This window comes from Trachurus japonicus, chromosome 11 (assembly GCF_045865225.1).
Source record: "Trachurus japonicus isolate A0001 chromosome 11, Traja_1.0".
In the NCBI taxonomy this organism is placed as follows: Eukaryota; Metazoa; Chordata; class Actinopteri; order Carangiformes; family Carangidae; genus Trachurus; species Trachurus japonicus.
This window is the reverse complement of record NC_140917.1, coordinates 25,560,136-25,580,255: the sequence shown is the minus strand read 5'-3', so window position 1 is coordinate 25,580,255 and position 20,120 is coordinate 25,560,136. Positions and strand designations below refer to the sequence as shown.

The window sequence follows — 20,120 nt, the reverse complement described above, 5'->3', positions numbered from 1 at the left end:
GACTCAGACAGGAATGCTTTAAAAAAGGAGGTAGAACATTTATTAACATTGTTAAATAATTTAAAAACATTGAATCTGCACATTATAGTCAGAGTTGAATATTTTGAGGGAAACAACAGGGAGATTTACTTAGCTGTTTCGTATTTGGACAGTTTGTCTTGTGGGGCTGAAGCTAAACATCATTGTTTACTATGTTACAAATATTACACATTCATGAAATGCAGTGACCCGGTTTGATGTGTTGTCCAGCTGCTACAAAATGACAGAATATCTAGTTTCTTTGAAACATAAATGTAATTTTAAAATATCTCAAATCTACATTCCAATAAAAATGACTCCACTAAGATAATACCAAAACAAACTGGTGTAAATGCTAAAAACATTTCCTTGATTTAAATTTAAAAACATGATAGGTGTTTGAGTCCTGACACTGTGGCCTGTGGGAGTCTGACCTGGAGCTCCTGAGGTTCAATATGTCCTCACCCATTTCATATACATGATACGTGACAGTTGTGGATGTGATTTGGTGTGGAAACACTCAGCAGCACCATGATGAGCAGCCTTCGCTGTTGGATTGCATTAACTTGTGCTTGGAAAACGTCCTGGTTCTCCGTCCCTGCAGCCGTGCACTACCTCAGGTATTCGTACATGTCGGCGTCCAGAGATACCAGACCAAAGTAGGACAGCAGGCTCAGGAGTGAACGCGTCAGGCTCATCATCATCATCTCTGATCTGTGGGACGATCGCGCCGTTAATTTGCGTTGGCTCGGACACAAGGATACAAAAAGTAAAGTCAATATCTACTTTGATCCAGCCAAAAATAGCACTTACCTCAAAGCCAGCTCAAACTTGAAGCTCTCCCATGTTGTCCTGGCCCAGCTGAAGAGCCACAGCCTGGGCAGAATCCCTGTCCTCTCTGCCTGGATCTTCCCCCAGCCTCGAACCGCACTGACAAACAAAACATGCAACAAAGTGATGTTCAAAGATGCTGGTGACATTCAGCAACATTTGGGGTAATCATGTTGCCAGCCATGTGGCTGGATAACGCACTGCCTCCACTAAAGGGATAGTTCAACATTTTGGAAAACTGGCTCATAATCCCTATAGTCTTAGCAGTAGGTTCATTAACATTTAAATAGTGCAAGCTATTTTTAGAATGGCTATTGTATATTTAATCCAACAACTCCAAAATGCTCTTGTGGACAAGTTGTGACCTGCACATTCACAACGCTATGAGATAATAATGGAAAGTTACGAGACGAAGACAGAGTTGTATTCAAGCAAATTCATGCAAAACCGCTGATGCATGTTCCTGTCAGGAGCAGTTTTTTGGCAAGCAGTCTCTGCATTTGCCTCGAAAACAACTCTGTCTTATAACGTTCCGTTATTATCTCACAGCGTGGTGAATGTGCAGGTCACAACTTGTCCACGAGAGCATTTTGGAGTTGTTGGATTGTGTATTTCATGAGTTTGATGAGAGAAACAAAAAAATCCCATTAGCCTCCGTAGCGTAGCTCTGAGCAGCTCACGGCTCTGCTCCGCCGTTCTAAAAATAGCTTGCAGCGACAATTAAAGGTAATGAACCTACTCCTAAAACTATAGGGATTATGGCAATGGTCCAATTTGCCAAAATGTTGAACTACCCCTTTATCGCCTGTGATCTGCACTGTGACCCCCCCTCCGTCACCAGACCCTGACCTCTACACTGCGTACCTCTTGGCCATGACACAGTAGCGGTCCACCGGCGCCCCCAGAGTGATGTTGATGCTGCGCACCGTGTTGATGTTCCTGAACACCAGCAGCATGGGCCGCGGCATGGACTTGAGCACCTGCATGATGCTCTCGAAGCGGTGGATGGCCATGTCGCGCATGTAGGTGGTCTCCTCTCCGCTCAGGATGTTGGACAGACCCAGCTCCCGCATGTTGATGGGCCGCTGCAGCAGCATCTCACAGAACAGGAAGTACTCTGCAGGGCAAGTTGGGTGAGGTTTCATTAGACTGCAGCAAATCAATAGCATCCAGTTTCCAAGATTGTTAGGAATCATGAGAGACAACTGGATTTTTATATGGAGACATAAAATTAGGGGGGGTCCTTGACTCAGAATTTTCATAGTCGAATCTGATTCGTCAGATTTTGCATTTAGTCGACTAAATCGTCACATCTTGATGTTTTTTCCATCATTGATTCATGATCTCATTTGTGTCTTTTTCCGCTCCGGAGAAAAAGAGCTGAAACACCTGAATAAACAAATATAATTCTTCAGTTGGCATAAGATAACAGTGACAGGGTGTTCTCCATCCTTTTCCTGATCTTACTCGTTAGGCTCACATGTGGTGCCACCAGAGGTGGCAAAAGTACTCATATTCTGTACTTAAGTAGAAGTACAGATACATGTGTAAAAAAATACTCTGGTAAAAGTAGAAGTACTGATTCAACTCCTTTACTTAAGTAAAAGTAAGAAAGTACAGGCTCTGAAATGTACTTTCAAAGTAAAAGTAAAAAGTAAAAATTAATTTTTGCCGTTAATGTAACCTACATCATTTGATCATTTTGTTAAACAAAAAAAAGTTCAGACAGAATTATCAAGATTGAACTGACCAGAGGCAGTGTTTCCCAACGTTTGGGCCGCCACAGACTCTCACTAAATAATAATAATAATAATTTTTAAACAGCGTTTCATCACCTCTCATCTCTGCTAGTCAGTCCACCTGCCGTCTCTCTCGCGTGCGGTCGCACACACAGACACATGCGCGCGCGCACGTACACACAGACACAGGCACATGGACAGGTTGTGCTTTGCCGCTCGTAAACGGTAAATGCGCTATATCGCGCAGATTGTACAGTGTTCAACCCCCCCGTCGGATAGTCCGACCGACCACCATAGCTTCCTTCCTCCATGCTGCTGCCTCCATGTCCCTGCTACAGTAGCTACAAGTTGGTAACTCGGTTCTCTCTCTACCGCCCCCCCTCCCTCCTCCGTCCCTCTTGTTCTCCCTCTTTCCCTCTCTAGTTCGTCACGTCTTTTACCGGTGCTTTTACGTCGTGTCAAAAAAAAAAGTAACGAGCCTGTTTTTACAATGTAAGGAGTAGAAAGTACATATTTTTGCGTATAAATGTAGGGAGTAAAAGTAAAAAGTCGTCAGAAAAATAAATACTCAAGTAAAGTACAGATACCTGAAAAATCTACTTAAGTACAGTAACGAAGTATTTGTACTTCGTTACTTGCCACCTTTGGGTGCCACAATGACGAGTTTGAGTTTGTGCTGTGAATGGGCTCTATGCACAGCTCCACTACTTCCTGTAAGGCTGCTCCTTTGTTTCCTGTCTTACATTATTGGACAACCTGATTAATCCAGGTGTGTCTGAGTAGTCACAATGGTCAGAACAAAGGAAAGAAAACAAAGGAATTCTATGTAAAACCAGATGTTTAGTAGCAGGGAGCACCCCTATATATTCAGAATGGTACAATCTTTTTTTCATAACCACATTTTGCGACGATTCAACAGAAAGGTTGATAGTTGAATCGGACCTCTCCAAAATCGAATTGTCAAATAGTCAACTATTCACATAAAATATAATATAAAAGATTTAAGACAGAAAAGTTTCCTGACCTTTAACCCCGAGTGCTTTGGAGTACTTCTCCATTGCTGCTTCATCTCTCAGGACGATGGACCTCCACAGTTTACACAGGGCCACTCTGTCACTGAGGTCAAAGGTCACGGTTAGAGCTGACACAGCAAAACACGCAGAGAGGCTGTTTACTAGACTGACTCACTCTCACTGGTTCTTACTGTTGACTGAGGTACTCGTACAGCCCGTGGTCCAGCAGCACCAGCTCCGCCTTGTTGTCTGGACCTGGTCTCACGAGAACTGGAGACACAAGAAGGTTCATTAGAAAAGTGAAGATGAGGAACCAGCAGCATACTGTAACACACACACACACACACACACACACACTGGTGTACCCACCGTTTCCTGGATGAGGATCAGCGTGGATGAAACCGGTGTAGAATATTTGCTCAGCGAATGTTTTGATGAATTTATCAGCGGTCTGGAAGACACAGACTCAGTGAGCTACTTCACACTGTGTTGTTGTGATAATGTTCTGCTTTTACTCACCTATTTGTCCAGAGTCAACTTACATCTTTCAAACTCAACCCTTGTCTTTTTATGGCTTCCACATTGTTGATTTTGCAGCCGTTGCAAAACTCTGCTGTCAGCACCCTCTTGGAATTACAGAGACAAATGTTAAAACGATCAAACAGAGACGACCTGAGGCCACTCATTCTGTATCATAGATACAAAGCTCACCTTACTAGTTTGCTCCCAGAAGACTTTGGGTACGACGACGAACTTGAAATGTTTCAGCTCCTTTGCACACCTCTCAGAGTTCCTGGCCTCGTTCTCAAAGTCCAGTTCTTGGGCCAACGTGCCCTTCAAGTCCTGCGGGAATAGGAATGATGTCGATACAGGGTGAGGAGCCTTTCTCCAACAGGGTCCCACTCTTTTCTTGAAATCATTTCCCAGGACTTTTTCAGCTGCTACAGTATTACATTATCCACACATCCCCCATCCCATTCATGCTTTGGAGAAGTGTTCTTTTCGACAGCTGTACCGTGTTTCTTCCTCTCCCATCCCCAGAAATCTGATTTAAAGCGATAGTTCAACATTTTGGCAAATTGGCTTAGGAGGAGTAGGTTCGTTAACTTAAATTGTCAGTGCATGCTATTTTTAGAACGGTGGAGCAGAGCTGCAAGCTGCTCAGAGCTATGCTATGGAGGCTAATGGGATTTCTTGGTTTCCCTCATCAAACTCATCAAATACACAATCCAACAACTCCAAAACGCTCTCGTGGACAAGTTGTGACCTGAACATTCACCACGCTATGAGATAAAAATGGAATGTTACGAGACAGAGTTGTTTTTGAGGTTAATGCAGAGACTGCTTGCCGAAAACCTGCCCCCAACAGGAACGCGCATCAGCGGTTTTCCATTAATTTACCTCGAAAACAACTTGTAACGTTACATTATTATATCATAACGTGGTGAATGTGCAGGTCACAACTTCTCCACGAGAGCATTTTGGAGTTGTTGGATTGTGTATTTGATGAGTTTAATCAGGGAAACCAAGAAATTCCATTAGCCTCCGTAGTGTAGCTCTGAGCAGCTTACGGCTCTGCTTGCATCACCAATTAAAGGTAACTAACCTACTGCTAAAACCATAAGGATTATGGCAATGGAACAATTTGCTAAAATGTTGAACTATCCTTTTAAAAGTGTGCAATCTATGGCCCTAACTTGTGAAATAAAGCTCTTACTTGCTTAGAACTGATGATGAATTTATCATAGCACATAGTTTTGTTTTTAAATCACGCCCTCTAACAGCTCTCTGCTGCTCCCCTGTCTGTCACTTTGGGCATATTTGGAAAAGAAATCCTTAGCAGGGTCTGAAAAAGTCAAATATATAGAGCTCTGGTAGCTGTCACCATGTACTCAATATCTGCCAGGACAACTTAAACCTTTCCTGGACATTTGACATTTTTTTTCTCATTTCCCATGACTGGAAAATTGGTCAACCATTTTCCAGGTTTTCCAGGACACCCTGTCCTAGACATGCTCATGACATCCAACGGAAACCCAGCTGGATACTGACCTTAAGAACCCAGCGGAATCCAAAACTAGGGTGCATGAACTTGACAATATCCAGCAGGATCTCCAGCGCTCTGATATCACCGTCAAACCGATCTCTGAGGTCGATGTACTGCACCTGTGGATGTTCAAGGATTACCTCAGACATTCTTGGAATTCTTTATTTTAAAAAAAAAAGAAGTTATTTAGACAAGAGAGGAAATCTAATGTTGACTTTGCTCTGAGAAGCAGGGCTCACCTTCACGGCCACTGGAGTCCCATCAAACAGCTGGGCCTTGTGAACCTGCGCCAGGCTGGCGGCGGCTATGGGCTCGTAGTCAAATGTTTTAAACAGCTGCTCCGGGGTTTTGTCGAAGTCTTCTTGGAAGAGAGCATCCACCTGTTCCCGGGCACAAACACAATCCTGAGCAGCTGCAGACTGTTCTGGTGGCTCGACACTGTTCCCTGTGTTTGTGTTAACAGTCCTCACCTCTCTGTACCTCCTGTTCAAGGCCTTGTCTTCCAGTACTTGCAGGGTGCGGATGTACTCCGGGGGCAGGAGGTGGTTGAAGGAACACAGACCTTGGCCAAGTTTGATGTATATCCCTCCGTTCCTGACTGCGCCCTCCACCATGCCGTCTGCTGCCCTCTGGTGGCAGGACGACATCTCGGCCAAGTAGGATGGGCTGCTCTGGCAGAGGAGGACAGACGTTAGACATGATTGTCCACACAGGACTAACAAGAGCATCAGAGGAAACTGTAAACGGTGACCATCCACCCATGATGCAACCAATTATCATTTCTAATGGTGCAAGAGAGGCTGGATATGAACTGGAACATCAGAATAACTGCATGATGTAAAGGAAACTGGGCGTCCGGCCAACATTTGTGGTAGTTATTATGCTGTTGTTTTGCATTGTATTTAAAAAGTTATGTTGTCTAGACTTTATTGTCCCCTATGAGGACAAAGCAAGCAAACAAGGTGGCAACATTGGGGCAGGACACACATAATACAGCAGACAGAAGTGAACACGTTTAACAGCAATCTGGAGGAGAAGACAAAATACAAAGAAAAAACTAGTATATCATTAGAAGAAATAAGAATAAAAACCCTAGAATATCATTAGAAGAAATAAGAAAAAAGAAAACAAAACCTAGAATATCATTAGAAGAAAAAATAAAACAAAAACTAGTATATCAGATTTGGGACGTTTTGTGGTTAAATTCTGACAGACATTGGGTAAATGATGCAGAAAGTGTTGGAGTATTATTTTGTGTTTTTTGAAAAACTGTTAAAACAAAAATTATCTTAAATTGAACCAGAGAAGATTTTATTCATTTATCATGATAATAACTTTAATCTAATATCAAAATGTATTTAGTAGGGGCTGTGGGGTTTATTACTAGTCCTACCTAGCCCCTCTCCCGCTAGTTGAATGCAGATGGACCAGGCTGCCAACAGCAGTTCAAAGTTTTGTTTGCCAAATACCAAAGCAGGACGAACAGTAAGAACAGCAGTGAAATGAGGGTTGGACTAACCAGCTGGGCCGACCCAGCGACTTGGTGAAATTGCCAAAACAAAACAAAAAGTCTAAATATAACGACATTATAGCTGCCTCATGTGACCAAAAGATTCATTCATCTTTTTATCAAAATCAGACCACCGATCACATCAGGGGTTTGATAACTACTGCGAAACCCCTTCAGCCAATCTGACTCACCCAACGCACCTTGACCTTACTTCATCACATGGAACTTACCTCATCCAGGCCACGCAGAGTCACATTGGTGGTCCACCAGTAATCCACTGAGATAAGGATCCCCACAGAGAGAGATCTGTCAACACACACACACACACAAGTTCACTGAGAAAATGTCAAAAGGTTTGGACTTGACTTTTAACGTGACGCAACCAGGAATGTGAGCGATTCAGAACATCAGCAGTCTGTTGACAACACTTGTGGTGAACGGTGCTCATATGAGTTGTGTTTTTATACAGTGAATCCCAGACATTCATCTTAGGATGGATTCATCTAAGAGGATAGCACATACAATGACAGAGGCTGAATTAAGAATCAAAAATACATAGTTACTGTCACAGTCACAATGTCAACATTGTGGATATGTAAACCTGCACTACCAATACATTTTAGTCTCCTCATCTTATACTCCTTATGCAGCTGCCAGCCTGACTCAGTGTTTCCTATACATTGATTTATTTATGGAAAAATTATATTGCTTCGAGCAATGGTTCTCAAAGTGGGGTCCTTGAGGGGTTTCAAGGGGGTCCCCAACCTTTTCTTGAAAATTTTACCAATTTTTCTATAATGTTTAAACCTTTTTTTTTTGAGAAAATGTTACCACTTTTTCTAGATTTTATTTTTAAAAACTTTTTTAAAGGATTTACATATACAATAAATATACTCATGTATATACATATTTCTACATTTAACATTATTTAATGTGGTAAAACATAAATGTAACAATATAGTAACATGTCTGCACAGAAGTTACAACTGTCTGTGTATTATAAACAATGTCTTAACTCGTGTATAGCCATCTTTTTTCTTACTCTACATTTAAACATGAGGACTTCAAAGTGAAGGGTAAATAAACATGAAAACAAACCTGCAGAAGCGACCCAATCCTTCGACCACAATCCTCATCTTCCTCCTCTCTCTGGGTTCTGACACGGCGTAGTGGACGCCCACCGCCACCGGTACGCCCACAGTGACGCCAGCCAGAGTCTTCCATAACAGCCCTCTGCGCCGACCGTCCCTACAGGGAGGAAACATCAACATTCAGTGAGGACGGCTACATCGTCCCAGACAGAGCTGAAGCCGTGGTTCTGGCCCGGCTGGCGTCTGCTACCTGTGTGAACTGAAGAGTCTGGTGGTTTGGAGCGATGAGCCAGGATGTGGGTGTCGTCTGACCAAAGCCGTGTGATGCAGACACAACCTGAACTGAAGAGAACAAAAGCATTTCAAGAGAGTCCGTTCAAACCACACACACACACACACACACAGTGATTTGTGGTTTGCAGCGCATATTATCTGTCTAGATTAGGATATGTGATGCCTTTATTTTTCTGTGAAAGTGGAGGGAGACAGGAAACGTGTGAGACAAAATGGCTATAGTATAATATTCTGATCTCTGCTGTACTCATTACACTGTGTAATGAGGACACGGTCCCAGAGTTTAGTCCACTGAACTCTGGACAGGTTCTCCCAGTGTTTTTTTTTTTTTCTTTTTACAACAGCAGCTGCTCCGCTTGACAAACCCTGCAGCCTGTAAAGTCTAATCCAGGAACGTTAAAACCTTGTAAACATTTACATTTGTTGATTTAACAACCATGAAGCTGCTCTGACGACTAAACAGGTTTGTCAGATTAGAATTTAACCATCAGGACTAATGGGACAATCATATAATGTCAGCCAAGCTCTGACAATTAGGGTGTGAGTGTGTGAGCACAAAGTCTGAACACAAAGAGAGAGAGAGAGAGAGACTACGGTATCCAAGAAAACATGCCAACTGTGTCACAATGACAAGCTGCTTTCACTTTTGAGTATTACGATGAATGTGGCTGCTCATTTTTTATAATCAAAAAGCAAATTAAAAAACAACTCTAGTTTAGAGCCAATTATTATCTTAGTTAATTGGTGAATCATTAGGTTTAGAAAATGTCAGATCATGTTGACATGCTGCTTATTTCGTCCTGCACCAACACCCTAAAACCAGACTAAGGTTTAACCTTTGGAGCTCGGACATGGACATGTTTTGAATTGACTTGCAAACAACACAGTGATCACTGAGTCACTGACCTTGTGGCCAGATTGTCACTGATTGGTCTAAAAGGAGCCAGGTATCACTTAAGATCCTACCACCACTACTACCATGCTGGCTTCACCAGATACTGTTTGTGTAACAGCACGAGAGTGTGTGTGTTTGGGAAGAAGGGAGGAGGAGGAGGAGGAGGAGGAGTCTAGATCAAGGCCAATATGACCAGCCGGGATACTTTGTTGTTTTTGTTTCGCTGTCTGCATCTGGGGGACAACATGTTTCCACAGCTGACAAATTGATGTCCAGATAGCTGTAATGTCAGGGACCTGAGCTCTGAGCTCTCACACATCAAACACACTCTGTCACTCACACACAAACACTGAGCAGCAGCAGCAGCAGTTTCCCATCACTATCTGTGAATGACAGCGAGGAACGAGGAAGAACAGTTAACTGTAAAGGTCTAATTACATTAACATTACAACGCTGTGTAATTAACTGTTGACTCCCATGTAAAGACGCATTCAGTGTCACGTCAAGAGTCACCTCTGAGTCACAGCAGCCGACAGCCATGGGAAAGTGAGGCAACATACCGGCGGTATTATATACATTTTTGGACGTCAATATAATAACACTCACGCCACGAGTTTTTCTTAAACACACACACACACACACACACACACACACACACACACACACACACACACACACACACACACACACACACACACACACACACACACACACACACACACACACACACACACACACACACACACACACGGCTCTTTAGCCGCACATATCAGTTGTAGGTGCTGCTACCACGACCAGCTAGCGGTGCTAACAGTCAACTCAGCTAATTGTTCAACTAGCTGACCTAACCTTCTGTTATTCATAACCGGGCTAAAGCTCGTTTAGCAGTGTGTTGTGTCTTACCACTCTGGAGGCCTCTCCTGTCATGTTCCCGCCGTGGTAAAACTGCTCTGCTCACAAGGATACATACATGACCAGGGGCGTCCGTCCTCTTCAAAACTTGTAACTGTTACTGCCTCCTTAATTGCTGGCTGCTGGGAGGCATCAGCAAAACCTACTAGCATGTCTACTACTACTGGCTGCCGAAGAGTAGCAGGCGAGAGCGAGAGAACGCACTCCCTCTTACTTCCGGTTTCGCTCGAAACAAGACAAAATACATTTTAAAGCTATGTTTTAAAGCTTTATTTTGTGTATAATAAGTCTCTAACTATTGTTCTCAGATACTTGAAGCTGGGCGTCAAATAACAAAAAAACAGTAAAAAATGCAAGTGAATATTTTATTGAATATTTAAATATTGTGCACTTAAAAAAACTACCTGTAGGCATCAAAAATTTGATTTCAGTTTTCAACCAGATAAGTTGTCAGTTTCCCTCTTAAAATAGGCTACATGTCCTTACCAGAATAGGCCTACAACCCTTTGATATACAGTCTATGCCTACAACACATGTTCTGGACTGGAGGTCCTTATACATTCTGATTCACATCCAGTCTAGATGTGATCATGAAATGATGCGTAGCCTACTCAGTCACACATCTTCATGTCAGTCTCTAAAGAGCATAAAGAAAAATTCCCCCTGCAGCACCAGCCTGCGTGTTAAATTTCACAGTGAAGGTCTAATGTCCATGTGACAGCTAATAAGCTAAACACATACTGAATGAACAAGAAGCACTCGCAAACAAAACTGCCTTTAACATTTCACAGGATTCAAGGGTATCCAATCTTACCCAGTCTAATGTGAAAAAGTAAGTGATTGGACTGTGACATAGCATACGGCGTGCGCAGAGATGCATCTTGACAGTGCACTCTTTGGTAGGGGGGTGCTGAAATAAAACGTCATTGGTCATGTGGAGTGGTACGAGCAAAGATACTCTAGCTCTGCCTACTATTAATTAAATGGGCCTAATCGTCATTCAGGTCCCACCCTCTACTTTAAAAACTAAGCTTGAAAATAACACTGAATTTGCATCACTTCGGCTGAACCAAATCCACCTAATTATTATTATAAAACAGGCTGTTTTGGAGGACCAGTGCATATTTCAAAAGAAAAAAAATATTATGACACCGCCTAGAGTTGTACCACAAGGACAGTGTGGCAGAAATGGTATAAATTAGCCTACATCATCTCACATCAGATGGGTCTCTGTGGTGTTTGTGTGTGTGTGTCAACCCTAATGGAAAGTTACGGCAAAACAAAACAAAAAAAAAAAACATGGTGTATGATAGTTGGGAACAGTGATGAGAATGGTGTTATAAAAGTTAACGGCGTTACTACGGGCGCTACCTTTTTCAGTAATAGCCTTTTATTTCATCAACCATAGACTGGGGTGCACCGTGCACACTTGTTGAGCTTTATGTAAACAGCCTTTTCTTGGCACATGCTGTCAGTGGGGACATGCTGTCCAGCCACAGCTAACTAATGGATGTATGATTGTATGTAGTTCTGAAATGACAGGTTGCAAACTGACAAAAACAGTGCAAACTGATAAAAACAGTCGGATATAGGCTATCTTATATTCATAAGAACAAGACACATTTTTAGGTTCCTCAGTTGTTTCAGAAAATTATAAGGCGATTCTGTGAAGAGTGGAGATTATTTTTTATTTTATTTTATTTATTTATTTTTAATTATTCTTGAGCAATTGAAAAATACATACTCTCAATGAGGATAATACAGGTGAAAAATTAAATGCAGTATAAAAGTGGAAAAACATTTAGGGGATTCATGAAGGAAAACAAAACAAAACCAAGACAGCACCAAACAGTAACAGATAAAGTGCGATATTAGGCACTTTAATTCAACATAAATCGTAGCAGCGAGATTGAGATCAGTGTTTCTCTCCAGCAGCTGCATGGTCTACTACCGGATGCTGTAGCGACCCGTGTCGCTGCAGTGTTGCGCTTTCCTGTTTACGGGCGGGAAGAGCGAACATAGCAGAGTGTGGGAGCTACTGTGTTTAAACTGGACGCACATTTGTTTAAATTCCCTTTGATCCTGATGGTTTCCTCGTTTTAATGATACGCGGAGGGTTGCGAGATCCCGTGGATACGTTTTAAGCGGACCGTTGCTGAAAACTAAGGGGGTTTATTTTGGAGAGCGCGGGGCAGATGGAGGATCCTCCTGCAGACTCTGGCGGCGGCGGCGGCGGTGGCGGTGCAGCGGCGGAGGGCCCCGCGGTGCAGGTGGCGGATATCTGCTGGCCGGCCGGGGCTGCCCCGCTGCGACTTCTGGAGTGGAAGGTCAAACCCGGGTCTCTGGTTAACGTGGACTCTGTGCTAGCACTATGCGCCCCTATACCCCAGGAGAAGGGGGCAGAGGCTGCCAGGCTGCCGGAGAAGAAGGTGAAATCGGACCGTGCCGGAGTAGTGAAGGAGCTGTGCTGTCAACTCGGACAAGTCATACCGCCCGGGTGAGTCACTGCGCCTGCTATAGCTAGCCTGTGTCCGCTGACCTGTCCCCGGCTTGGAAATGCTCCAGGCGGCGTGTCAGCTGTGGTTTTGTTTTCGCTGAACCGTCTACTGACTTCACCCGTGGTGTAATGTGAGCTAGCTAACAGGCTAACGTCGCTAAACGTGTATGCTAAGATAACGTTAGCTTGTTTGCTAACACTGAAGGCACTTGCTCGTACGAGTGTCAAGCTCCGATGTAAACAAGCGGACCCGTGGTTGGGACTTTCAAATTAAAAGCACTCTTGCGCGGGTATTCTGTTTCTGGAGTTTTTCAGTCTCTGTGACTATAGTGCAAATCAAACTCATTATCAGCGGTGTTGTAGCCAGCAATGCATGATCTTACAAGTTGTTTTTGTGATACACTAGCAGACATTCTTGCGCGCAGAAAAAGTGTGCGTCTTTTAATTTGAAGGGACAACCACGTGCAGCCCTGTCTCGTTTTGTTTGCCTTGACGCAGCCGTCCCACGCGTGCACGATATGTGTATGTTGACAGGTAGATGACTAGCCGGGGGCTGCGGTTGTCTGCGGTTGTTCGGCCTGGCCATGGCTGCTCGTCTCTTTTTTCATAATTGGGAAACATATAGGCTCAGCGGCTTCTTAGGAACAACCGGTGGCTTTACCAACTATTTTATAAAGCGTTTTACTTTATGTTTGTATGTAATTTGACTTAAAATAATGCATATCCTCTAAGGGATGCACCTTACAGCCCTTAAAAGCTGTATTTTCATGCTTATTCTATAGTGAGTGGCTATGGTTAGCTGTCACACATGGATGTGTGAATCTGCTGCCTTCAGGTGATCCTTGTAAATTTCTACTCCTGACGTGCAGCACCCTTCCTCTTTTTGTGGCAGCAACCTGCCTCCAATCTGAAATAATGTTGTGGAAATGAGCCATGTTTGAAAAGTTTCAACTACTAAAAAAATCAAGTAAAAGTAAGATATGTGACCTGCAGCAACAGAGGGAGCAGGAGACAATGGGAAGACACTGAAGTAATAACACAGAAGAGCAAAAATAATGATTGTTTATAAGGTATTTAAGAAGTGTTGACAGTCTAAGACTTGCTAAACAGTCAATTCTAATTTAACATACCTTTGATATATTGTCCAACATAGGTCACCACCATCTCACTCCAACTGTACAGAAAATAATACTGATTCAAAGTTACCTCTTTAAATGTCTTTTTGTGTTGGCCATTTGTTCTAAAGCAAAGGAAACAGCAGCAAGTTCTTCTCTATTTACTCCACTAATCATTGCAACATTTGCCACAGTCCACTAATAATGTTAAGGCTCACTCACACAGCTAACCTGTGTGGTACCAATGCTGGGTTCATAGGATGTAACATTTATTTAGTAAAAGGTGTTGCAACTGAATTCTTGAGTTAAAAGCTGAAAAATGAACTATTTGTCACTCGTGTTTGTTTTCTGTTTTCTTTTTTTTGTTGTTGTTTTTTGCAGGGGTGTCATCATCAGAATAGAAGAATGCAGCCACCCGATAGTAATGAAGGGTCTGTGCGCTGAATGTGGCCAGGACCTGACACAGTAAGGACACACACAACACACACAGTCACGTTTTTTAAAGCATCTGTTTTTATTTTCTCATGCCGTTTCTGGAAAGATGTTCGACACATGTCTTTTATATTGTGCTAAGCTGATCGTGAAACATCCTCACTCCAAGAATTATTTTGTTTATTTCACCAGTTCACCTGATACCTTTCACCACCATCCAGTCACGGATCACTTTTTGTAGTACTATTGATTATTGATCTTATAGGGATGCTACATTACTAAGTATACAGTAATATATCAGATCAAAAGTATTTCTGCTAGATTCTGTTCTATTTAATACCATCAGGTGGCACCAGAGATCATACAGAGAGAGTGTTCAGACTCTACACTCTCCCCTGTGTCAGTTTGATAAAGATGTAAGATGAAGAGCTTGTCATTAAGCTGTCCTGCCACAGCAAGGAGAGGCCATTGATTTACAGCAACATGATACCAGGGTATTAGAAGCATTGATGGAGCATTATTATTATTATTATTATTATTATTATTGATCCTTTAAAGCAGATATCAGTGGAATGTTTTTGTTAATATAAGTCCTAAATAGTCCTATTTTCCGTCAGCAATCACTTACATGAAGTATTTCAGCCTAAACACGAGTCTCTCCGTCACTCTGCTCTGCTGTAACCCGAGGGGAAAATTTTCCTTGTGGGATACAAGTGTTATCCAATGAGGGGAGAGAACGGCATGAAGGGCTGTGTGTGCAGCCAAGGGATGCGCGTGAATGTGGTGACGTAGCACGAGGACCAATTGATGCCTGACAAGGGCGGGGGCTGCTAACTCATGGTGCGTTCAAGGAAACTCGTACTTTGTGTTTTTCCTTCCTGTGAAGTCATACCAGTTCGATCTGGTACGAGTTCACGGGTCGGAAGTTACGAGTGGCCGTTATAGGGAACTTTCACAGACAACAGGACGGTAAAAACACGAGCTACGGGTTACCTGGAACGCTACCAAGTCGTAGTTGTGACTTGAAGCTGTAACTTACGGTTTCAAAAGCCTGCCTTGAACACAACATTAGCCGAAACGGCCGTGCCGCTGTTATCTGCTTTAAGGATCAATCGAGTATTGTTTTTAACTGTCAAAAACCTAGATTTTGCATTGCAGGATGAGGAATACACATCAACCCTGAAATTCTAAATAGAAATGAATCATGTTCCATGTCATAGATGATAAGTGTGAACCTGTAGCAGCTCAGAACTGCCAACAACCAGTCAAACCCCTCACTACCTTGACTGTCTTCTGCACATGTTTGTGCACGTCAACCCAGTAAACAGAGCTGAGTCTAATAAATTCAAAATGTGTTTTCTTTTTTTCTGTCAGAATATGCTCAAGGACCTAACAGTCAGATACACAAACCACAAAATGCACCAGCTCCACTTTTCTCTCTGTCTTTCTCTCTCTCAGGCTGCAGAGCACAAATGGGAACCAGCAAACTCCCATCTCCACAGCAACAGTCTCCATGGTGCACAGTGTCCCCGAGCTGATGGTCAGCTCAGAGGTGAGTCATGATGACACCTGGAAGACTGGGCCGGCGGGGCAGATGCACCTCACATTCACTCCATTGTAACATCTCTGTGTGTACACACTGCTTTTAGAAGCACAGTCTCCCACAATCCTTTTCAACATGTTTTTTTTTAAACTGTACCAATATTCTGTGTCTCTAAAGTGGATTCGATTTGAATGCCAAAAAATCTGAGTAAATACTGAATGACAATAAGACAGTCATACATAAAAAGAGGCAGAGGCAGGTCAGGTTTCCATTCTCCGGCTGTCTGAGTCATATAATAGAAATGTGATCAAATCCTGCAGAATATTTCATTGTATCCAAGATCAATGTGGATGATTAGTCTTTTAGGTAACACTTTATAATAAATACACACACTATTAAGCATTAGTTAAGCATTAATAAGTAGTGAATTCCACATTTATAACGCATGGATATTCATTAGTATGTAGTTTATAAATACAGTTAGTGCTTATCAGTGATGAGTAAAACATTTTTAACTGTGCTTATAAACTACATACTAATGAGTATTCATGTGTTATAAATGATGAATTCAGTATTTAAAGCTTAACTAATGCTTAATAGTGTGTACTTATTATAAAGTGTTACCGTCTTTTATTCTTAGTCAAGTCCAGACTCACTTACACTGTCCTGGAAGTGTTCAAGTCACACCAACACAACTTTAGTCATCCCTAATCCCTTGCTTGCAACTCAGAGGAACTCATGAGCCCAGAGGAAATTGAAAATACTCAAGAGAATCAGAAGCTCCAGGCTCAGAGCCTGTGTGGTTTCTGGTTAAGCTGTGTTCATATAGAATAAAGCTCAGAGGCTGCTCTGATTTCTCTAATGACTCCTGCTTCATCTTTGTACCCCCCCCCTCCCCCCCTCCCCCCCTTCAGCAAGCAGAACAGCTGGGCAGAGAAGACCAGCAGAGACTGCACCGAAACAAGAAACTAGTCCTGATGGTGGATCTGGACCAGACCCTGATCCACACCACTGAACAGCACTGCCAGCGGATGTCCAATAAGGTATTATTCCCAGCTGACATACCATAATGTCAGGTATATAGTGTCAGGTCTGTGATGATAAAGTCACTTCAGTGTTTACTGGGTGATTAAGGTTTAATATTCCTAATTAAATGGATGATTTGTTGGCTGCTGGTGCTTTCTTCTCTTATCTAAAAGTATATGTTGCACCCTTTGTACTATCTACCTGTCTTTAACTTTGGCTAACAATGACTAGTATGGAAAAAATGTACAATAACTAGTATGGGTTTGTTAAAATGAATTAACAAATAATGAAACACGACAGTAGCACAATAAAGAGGACAAAATATCTTCACATTGTATAATTAGTGTGTGTATAAGCAAATTATATTCATGATTTCGTAACATAAGATATGTTTAGACAAGGATCTTAGTCATATATAAGGAGAGGGGGTGGGAGTTTATAAGTTTTACTTCTTCTCACTCCTTTTTGAATATGTATTCTATATCTCATGTTTAAATGTTTTGTCTTATTCTCTTTTTTTATTATTTTATTTTCATATTTGAAATAAACACTTCAATCAATCAATCAATCAATCAATCAATCAATCAATCAATCAATCAATCAATCAATCAATCAATCAATCAATCAATCAATCAATCAAAATCATCAGTAACTGCTCAGTAATGTGAGTAGAGGTTGTGTTAAAGTCCTTATGAATCCAGCTCTTTATTTTGGAGGAAGAATGTGTTCCTTCTTTTTCCAAAAAATCATAAATTCTCGCTTTAATGCTGCTATGACGTCAGCGTCATACAACAGATCATCACTGGTTTTATACTCTGACCTTTACTTGGTGCTTTATTGATGTTTTTATCCCTGTCACAATTAAAACACTTTTGTTCTTTTTCATTTACAGTTTGAAATGAGGTCCAGTTTCATTCACTTTCCATAACTAGTTGCTGAACTGTTGTGTTTGATTGTGTCATAATAACACTAATTATTGTAATTTCCACCAGGGCATTTTCCACTTCCAGCTCGGCCGAGGGGAGCCCATGCTCCACACGCGACTACGGCCACACTGCAAGGAGTTCCTGGAGAAAATCGCCAAACTCTATGAGTTACACGTCTTCACATTCGGGAGCCGCCTGTACGCACACACCATTGCCGGTAAGGGACATTTCCCTACTTAATCGGTACTGATTACATTATCCACATATATTTATTCACATCAAAATGTTAAAGGGAACAAAAGTTGTTCAGTCTGAACCGTTCTTGTACTGCCTGTTTGTGACCACAAGAGGGCAGGCTCTGCTTAGTGTTTGCTGTTCCAGCTGCTGGCACGTTGATGCACTGCTGCACCTCCAGCTTCTCTTCATCTTTTCAAGCAGCAGGGGTGCTACATTTTAAATGCTTAATGTTTTGCATCAACACTTTTTTGTTTTTCTGCCAAATTTGTGTTCTTTTTTTTTTCATTTCCAGCCTAGTTTCAGCAGCATGTGGCTGTTGGCCGACTGCAGCTTGGTTTTCCTCCTAAATAAAAAATATTTCAGGTTATGATTGAAGGCTGGATTATGCCAAGTGTAGGTAGAGTGTTTATACGCTGTCTTTTCAGTATTCAAGCTGCAATATTTCCTCATACTGTAGATAAATGGAGGCAGCCCTGGTCCAGAACTGTTCTGCCTCCATATGATGAATGTTTAATGCATTTTCAATTGGATTTTACTACTGGCCCTGATGGGGAGAGGTCGGGGTGTTTCAGAGCAGGGCTCCAGCTATTGATAACCTCTCAGTGCTTTATAGAATCCTCTTCTCCCTGTCTGTTGTTCAGGCACAGTAGGTCTCCATTTCTGTCCAAGGTTTCACCAAACACTGTATGTCTGAGCCTCTCACTGAATCAAGTTTTGAAAACTTTCTCACACAAGCTCACAGAGATGGTGCAGTGTATTGTGTGCAGTCATGTAAGTGAAGGCAGAGCTGAGCTGGAATTTCTTTCTCTCCATTTTTAGGCTTTTTAGATCCAGAAAAGAAGCTTTTCTCTCATCGGATCCTCTCTCGAGATGAATGCATCGATCCCTACTCCAAGACAGGGAACCTTAGGTGAGAATCACCTTCTGCTGAAAGATAACGACTGGATCAATTGCTTGTTCTTGTAGTCATTGGCGTGTCTGCACCTGTCTACTCTCTGGACACGATTTTGCTTTGTTTTGTGTTAAGGCAAAAAGAGACAATTTCCTTTTCATTTCCTACAAGGTTATGATCATATGATCCATGCAGCCTGCTGGCAGCGCTGAATTCATGCGCCTCAGCTTCCCTTTGTGTTGATAGAGAAGCACAAAGAGGAAAAATCTGTTGTTCTCTCTCAATGTCACTTATGAATGGCTGTCTGTGACGTTTCCTTACAAATAAAAAGACCAGAGAGCACTGATGTAAGAAACGGAAGAGCCTCTTCCCAATGAAACATTATCATTTAAAGAGGAACTAAGCAAGTCTGGTCACTTTTCCGCTGTTTTGCTAACCCTCCACCTGGTCATGCATGTGCATTTGTTTACAACAAAGCCAGCGAAAAATCAATACATGGAGTTGTGGATAATGTTATATAACATATACGATGTCATGACGTGTATATCTGTGTAGTCTTAACTGTCATAAACAAAAGATTACGGGTTACGGTTAATAAAAAAAAAAATGTAGCATTGCCACGGGAAAAATCCTGCTTAGTTCCTCTTTAACAACATAACGGACAAAAATACAGACAAGGAACAGCTTGTCAGATTTGGAGTCCCCCTCCCCTGTCAGAAGTGTGAGCATTTTTGTGAGTCTCCTGTCCGTTTTCCCCACAGGAACCTTTTCCCTTGTGGGGATTCCATGGTGTGCATCATCGACGACCGAGAGGATGTGTGGAAGTTTGCACCGAACCTCATCACTGTGAAGAAATACATCTACTTCCAAGGCACAGGGGACATCAACGCTCCCCCCGGATCACGGGAAGCTCAGATGTCCAGGAAAGGTCGAGTACATTCATAACTTTCCCTAACTTGAGACTTTTCTAAAAAAGAAAAAAATCCTTAAACTGCACAGTTTCCTACAGTTTATGCAACACACAGGGTCAAATGTACAGCTGAGGATGTGCTGTCCAAAGATTTCTTTCCACTGCCCTGCACATTCATGAAGTTAACAAGCC

General features: G+C 42.3%; 2 protein-coding genes and 1 pseudogene across 5 annotated transcripts in view; 1 reads left to right on the top strand and 2 right to left on the bottom strand.

Annotated features, from left to right (window-relative positions):
- LOC146978930 (lactose-binding lectin l-2 pseudogene) overlaps nt 1–20,120 on the bottom strand; it is a 451,990-nt pseudogene that overhangs the window by 399,909 nt on the left and 31,961 nt on the right. The gene's annotated exons all lie outside the window — the stretch shown is intronic.
- adck5 (aarF domain containing kinase 5) lies at nt 16–10,511 on the bottom strand. Of its 2 annotated transcripts, none has more exons than XM_085791999.1 (15): nt 10,342–10,511; nt 8,500–8,591; nt 8,257–8,406; nt 7,389–7,464; nt 6,119–6,319; nt 5,888–6,028; nt 5,654–5,767; nt 4,313–4,444; nt 4,144–4,227; nt 3,971–4,052; nt 3,793–3,871; nt 3,613–3,704; nt 1,714–1,966; nt 832–948; nt 16–732 (listed from the first exon to the last, which is right to left on the bottom strand). In XM_085791999.1, exons 1-15 carry the CDS (start codon nt 10,363–10,365, stop codon nt 630–632), a joined length of 1,740 nt encoding a protein of 579 aa, XP_085648125.1. In that variant the 5' UTR covers nt 10,366–10,511; the 3' UTR covers nt 16–629. The 2 variants fall into 2 exon arrangements, with proteins under 2 accessions (XP_085648125.1, XP_085648126.1); XM_085792000.1 differs by having other exon boundaries at nt 6,119–6,314; nt 10,342–10,469.
- ctdp1 (CTD (carboxy-terminal domain, RNA polymerase II, polypeptide A) phosphatase, subunit 1) overlaps nt 12,330–20,120 on the top strand; it is a 95,153-nt gene continuing 87,362 nt past the window's right edge. Inside the window, exons 1-7 of one of the 2 annotated variants that reach the window (XM_085792011.1) lie at nt 12,330–12,847; nt 14,344–14,427; nt 15,853–15,946; nt 16,852–16,980; nt 17,956–18,106; nt 18,946–19,036; nt 19,780–19,946. In XM_085792011.1, the coding sequence (XP_085648137.1) occupies nt 12,546–12,847; nt 14,344–14,427; nt 15,853–15,946; nt 16,852–16,980; nt 17,956–18,106; nt 18,946–19,036; nt 19,780–19,946 (1,018 nt within the window). In that variant the 5' untranslated portion in view covers nt 12,330–12,545. The remainder of the gene's footprint in view (nt 12,848–14,343; nt 14,428–15,852; nt 15,947–16,851; nt 16,981–17,955; nt 18,107–18,945; nt 19,037–19,779; nt 19,947–20,120) is intronic. The other variant, XM_085792010.1, reaches the window with a different exon arrangement.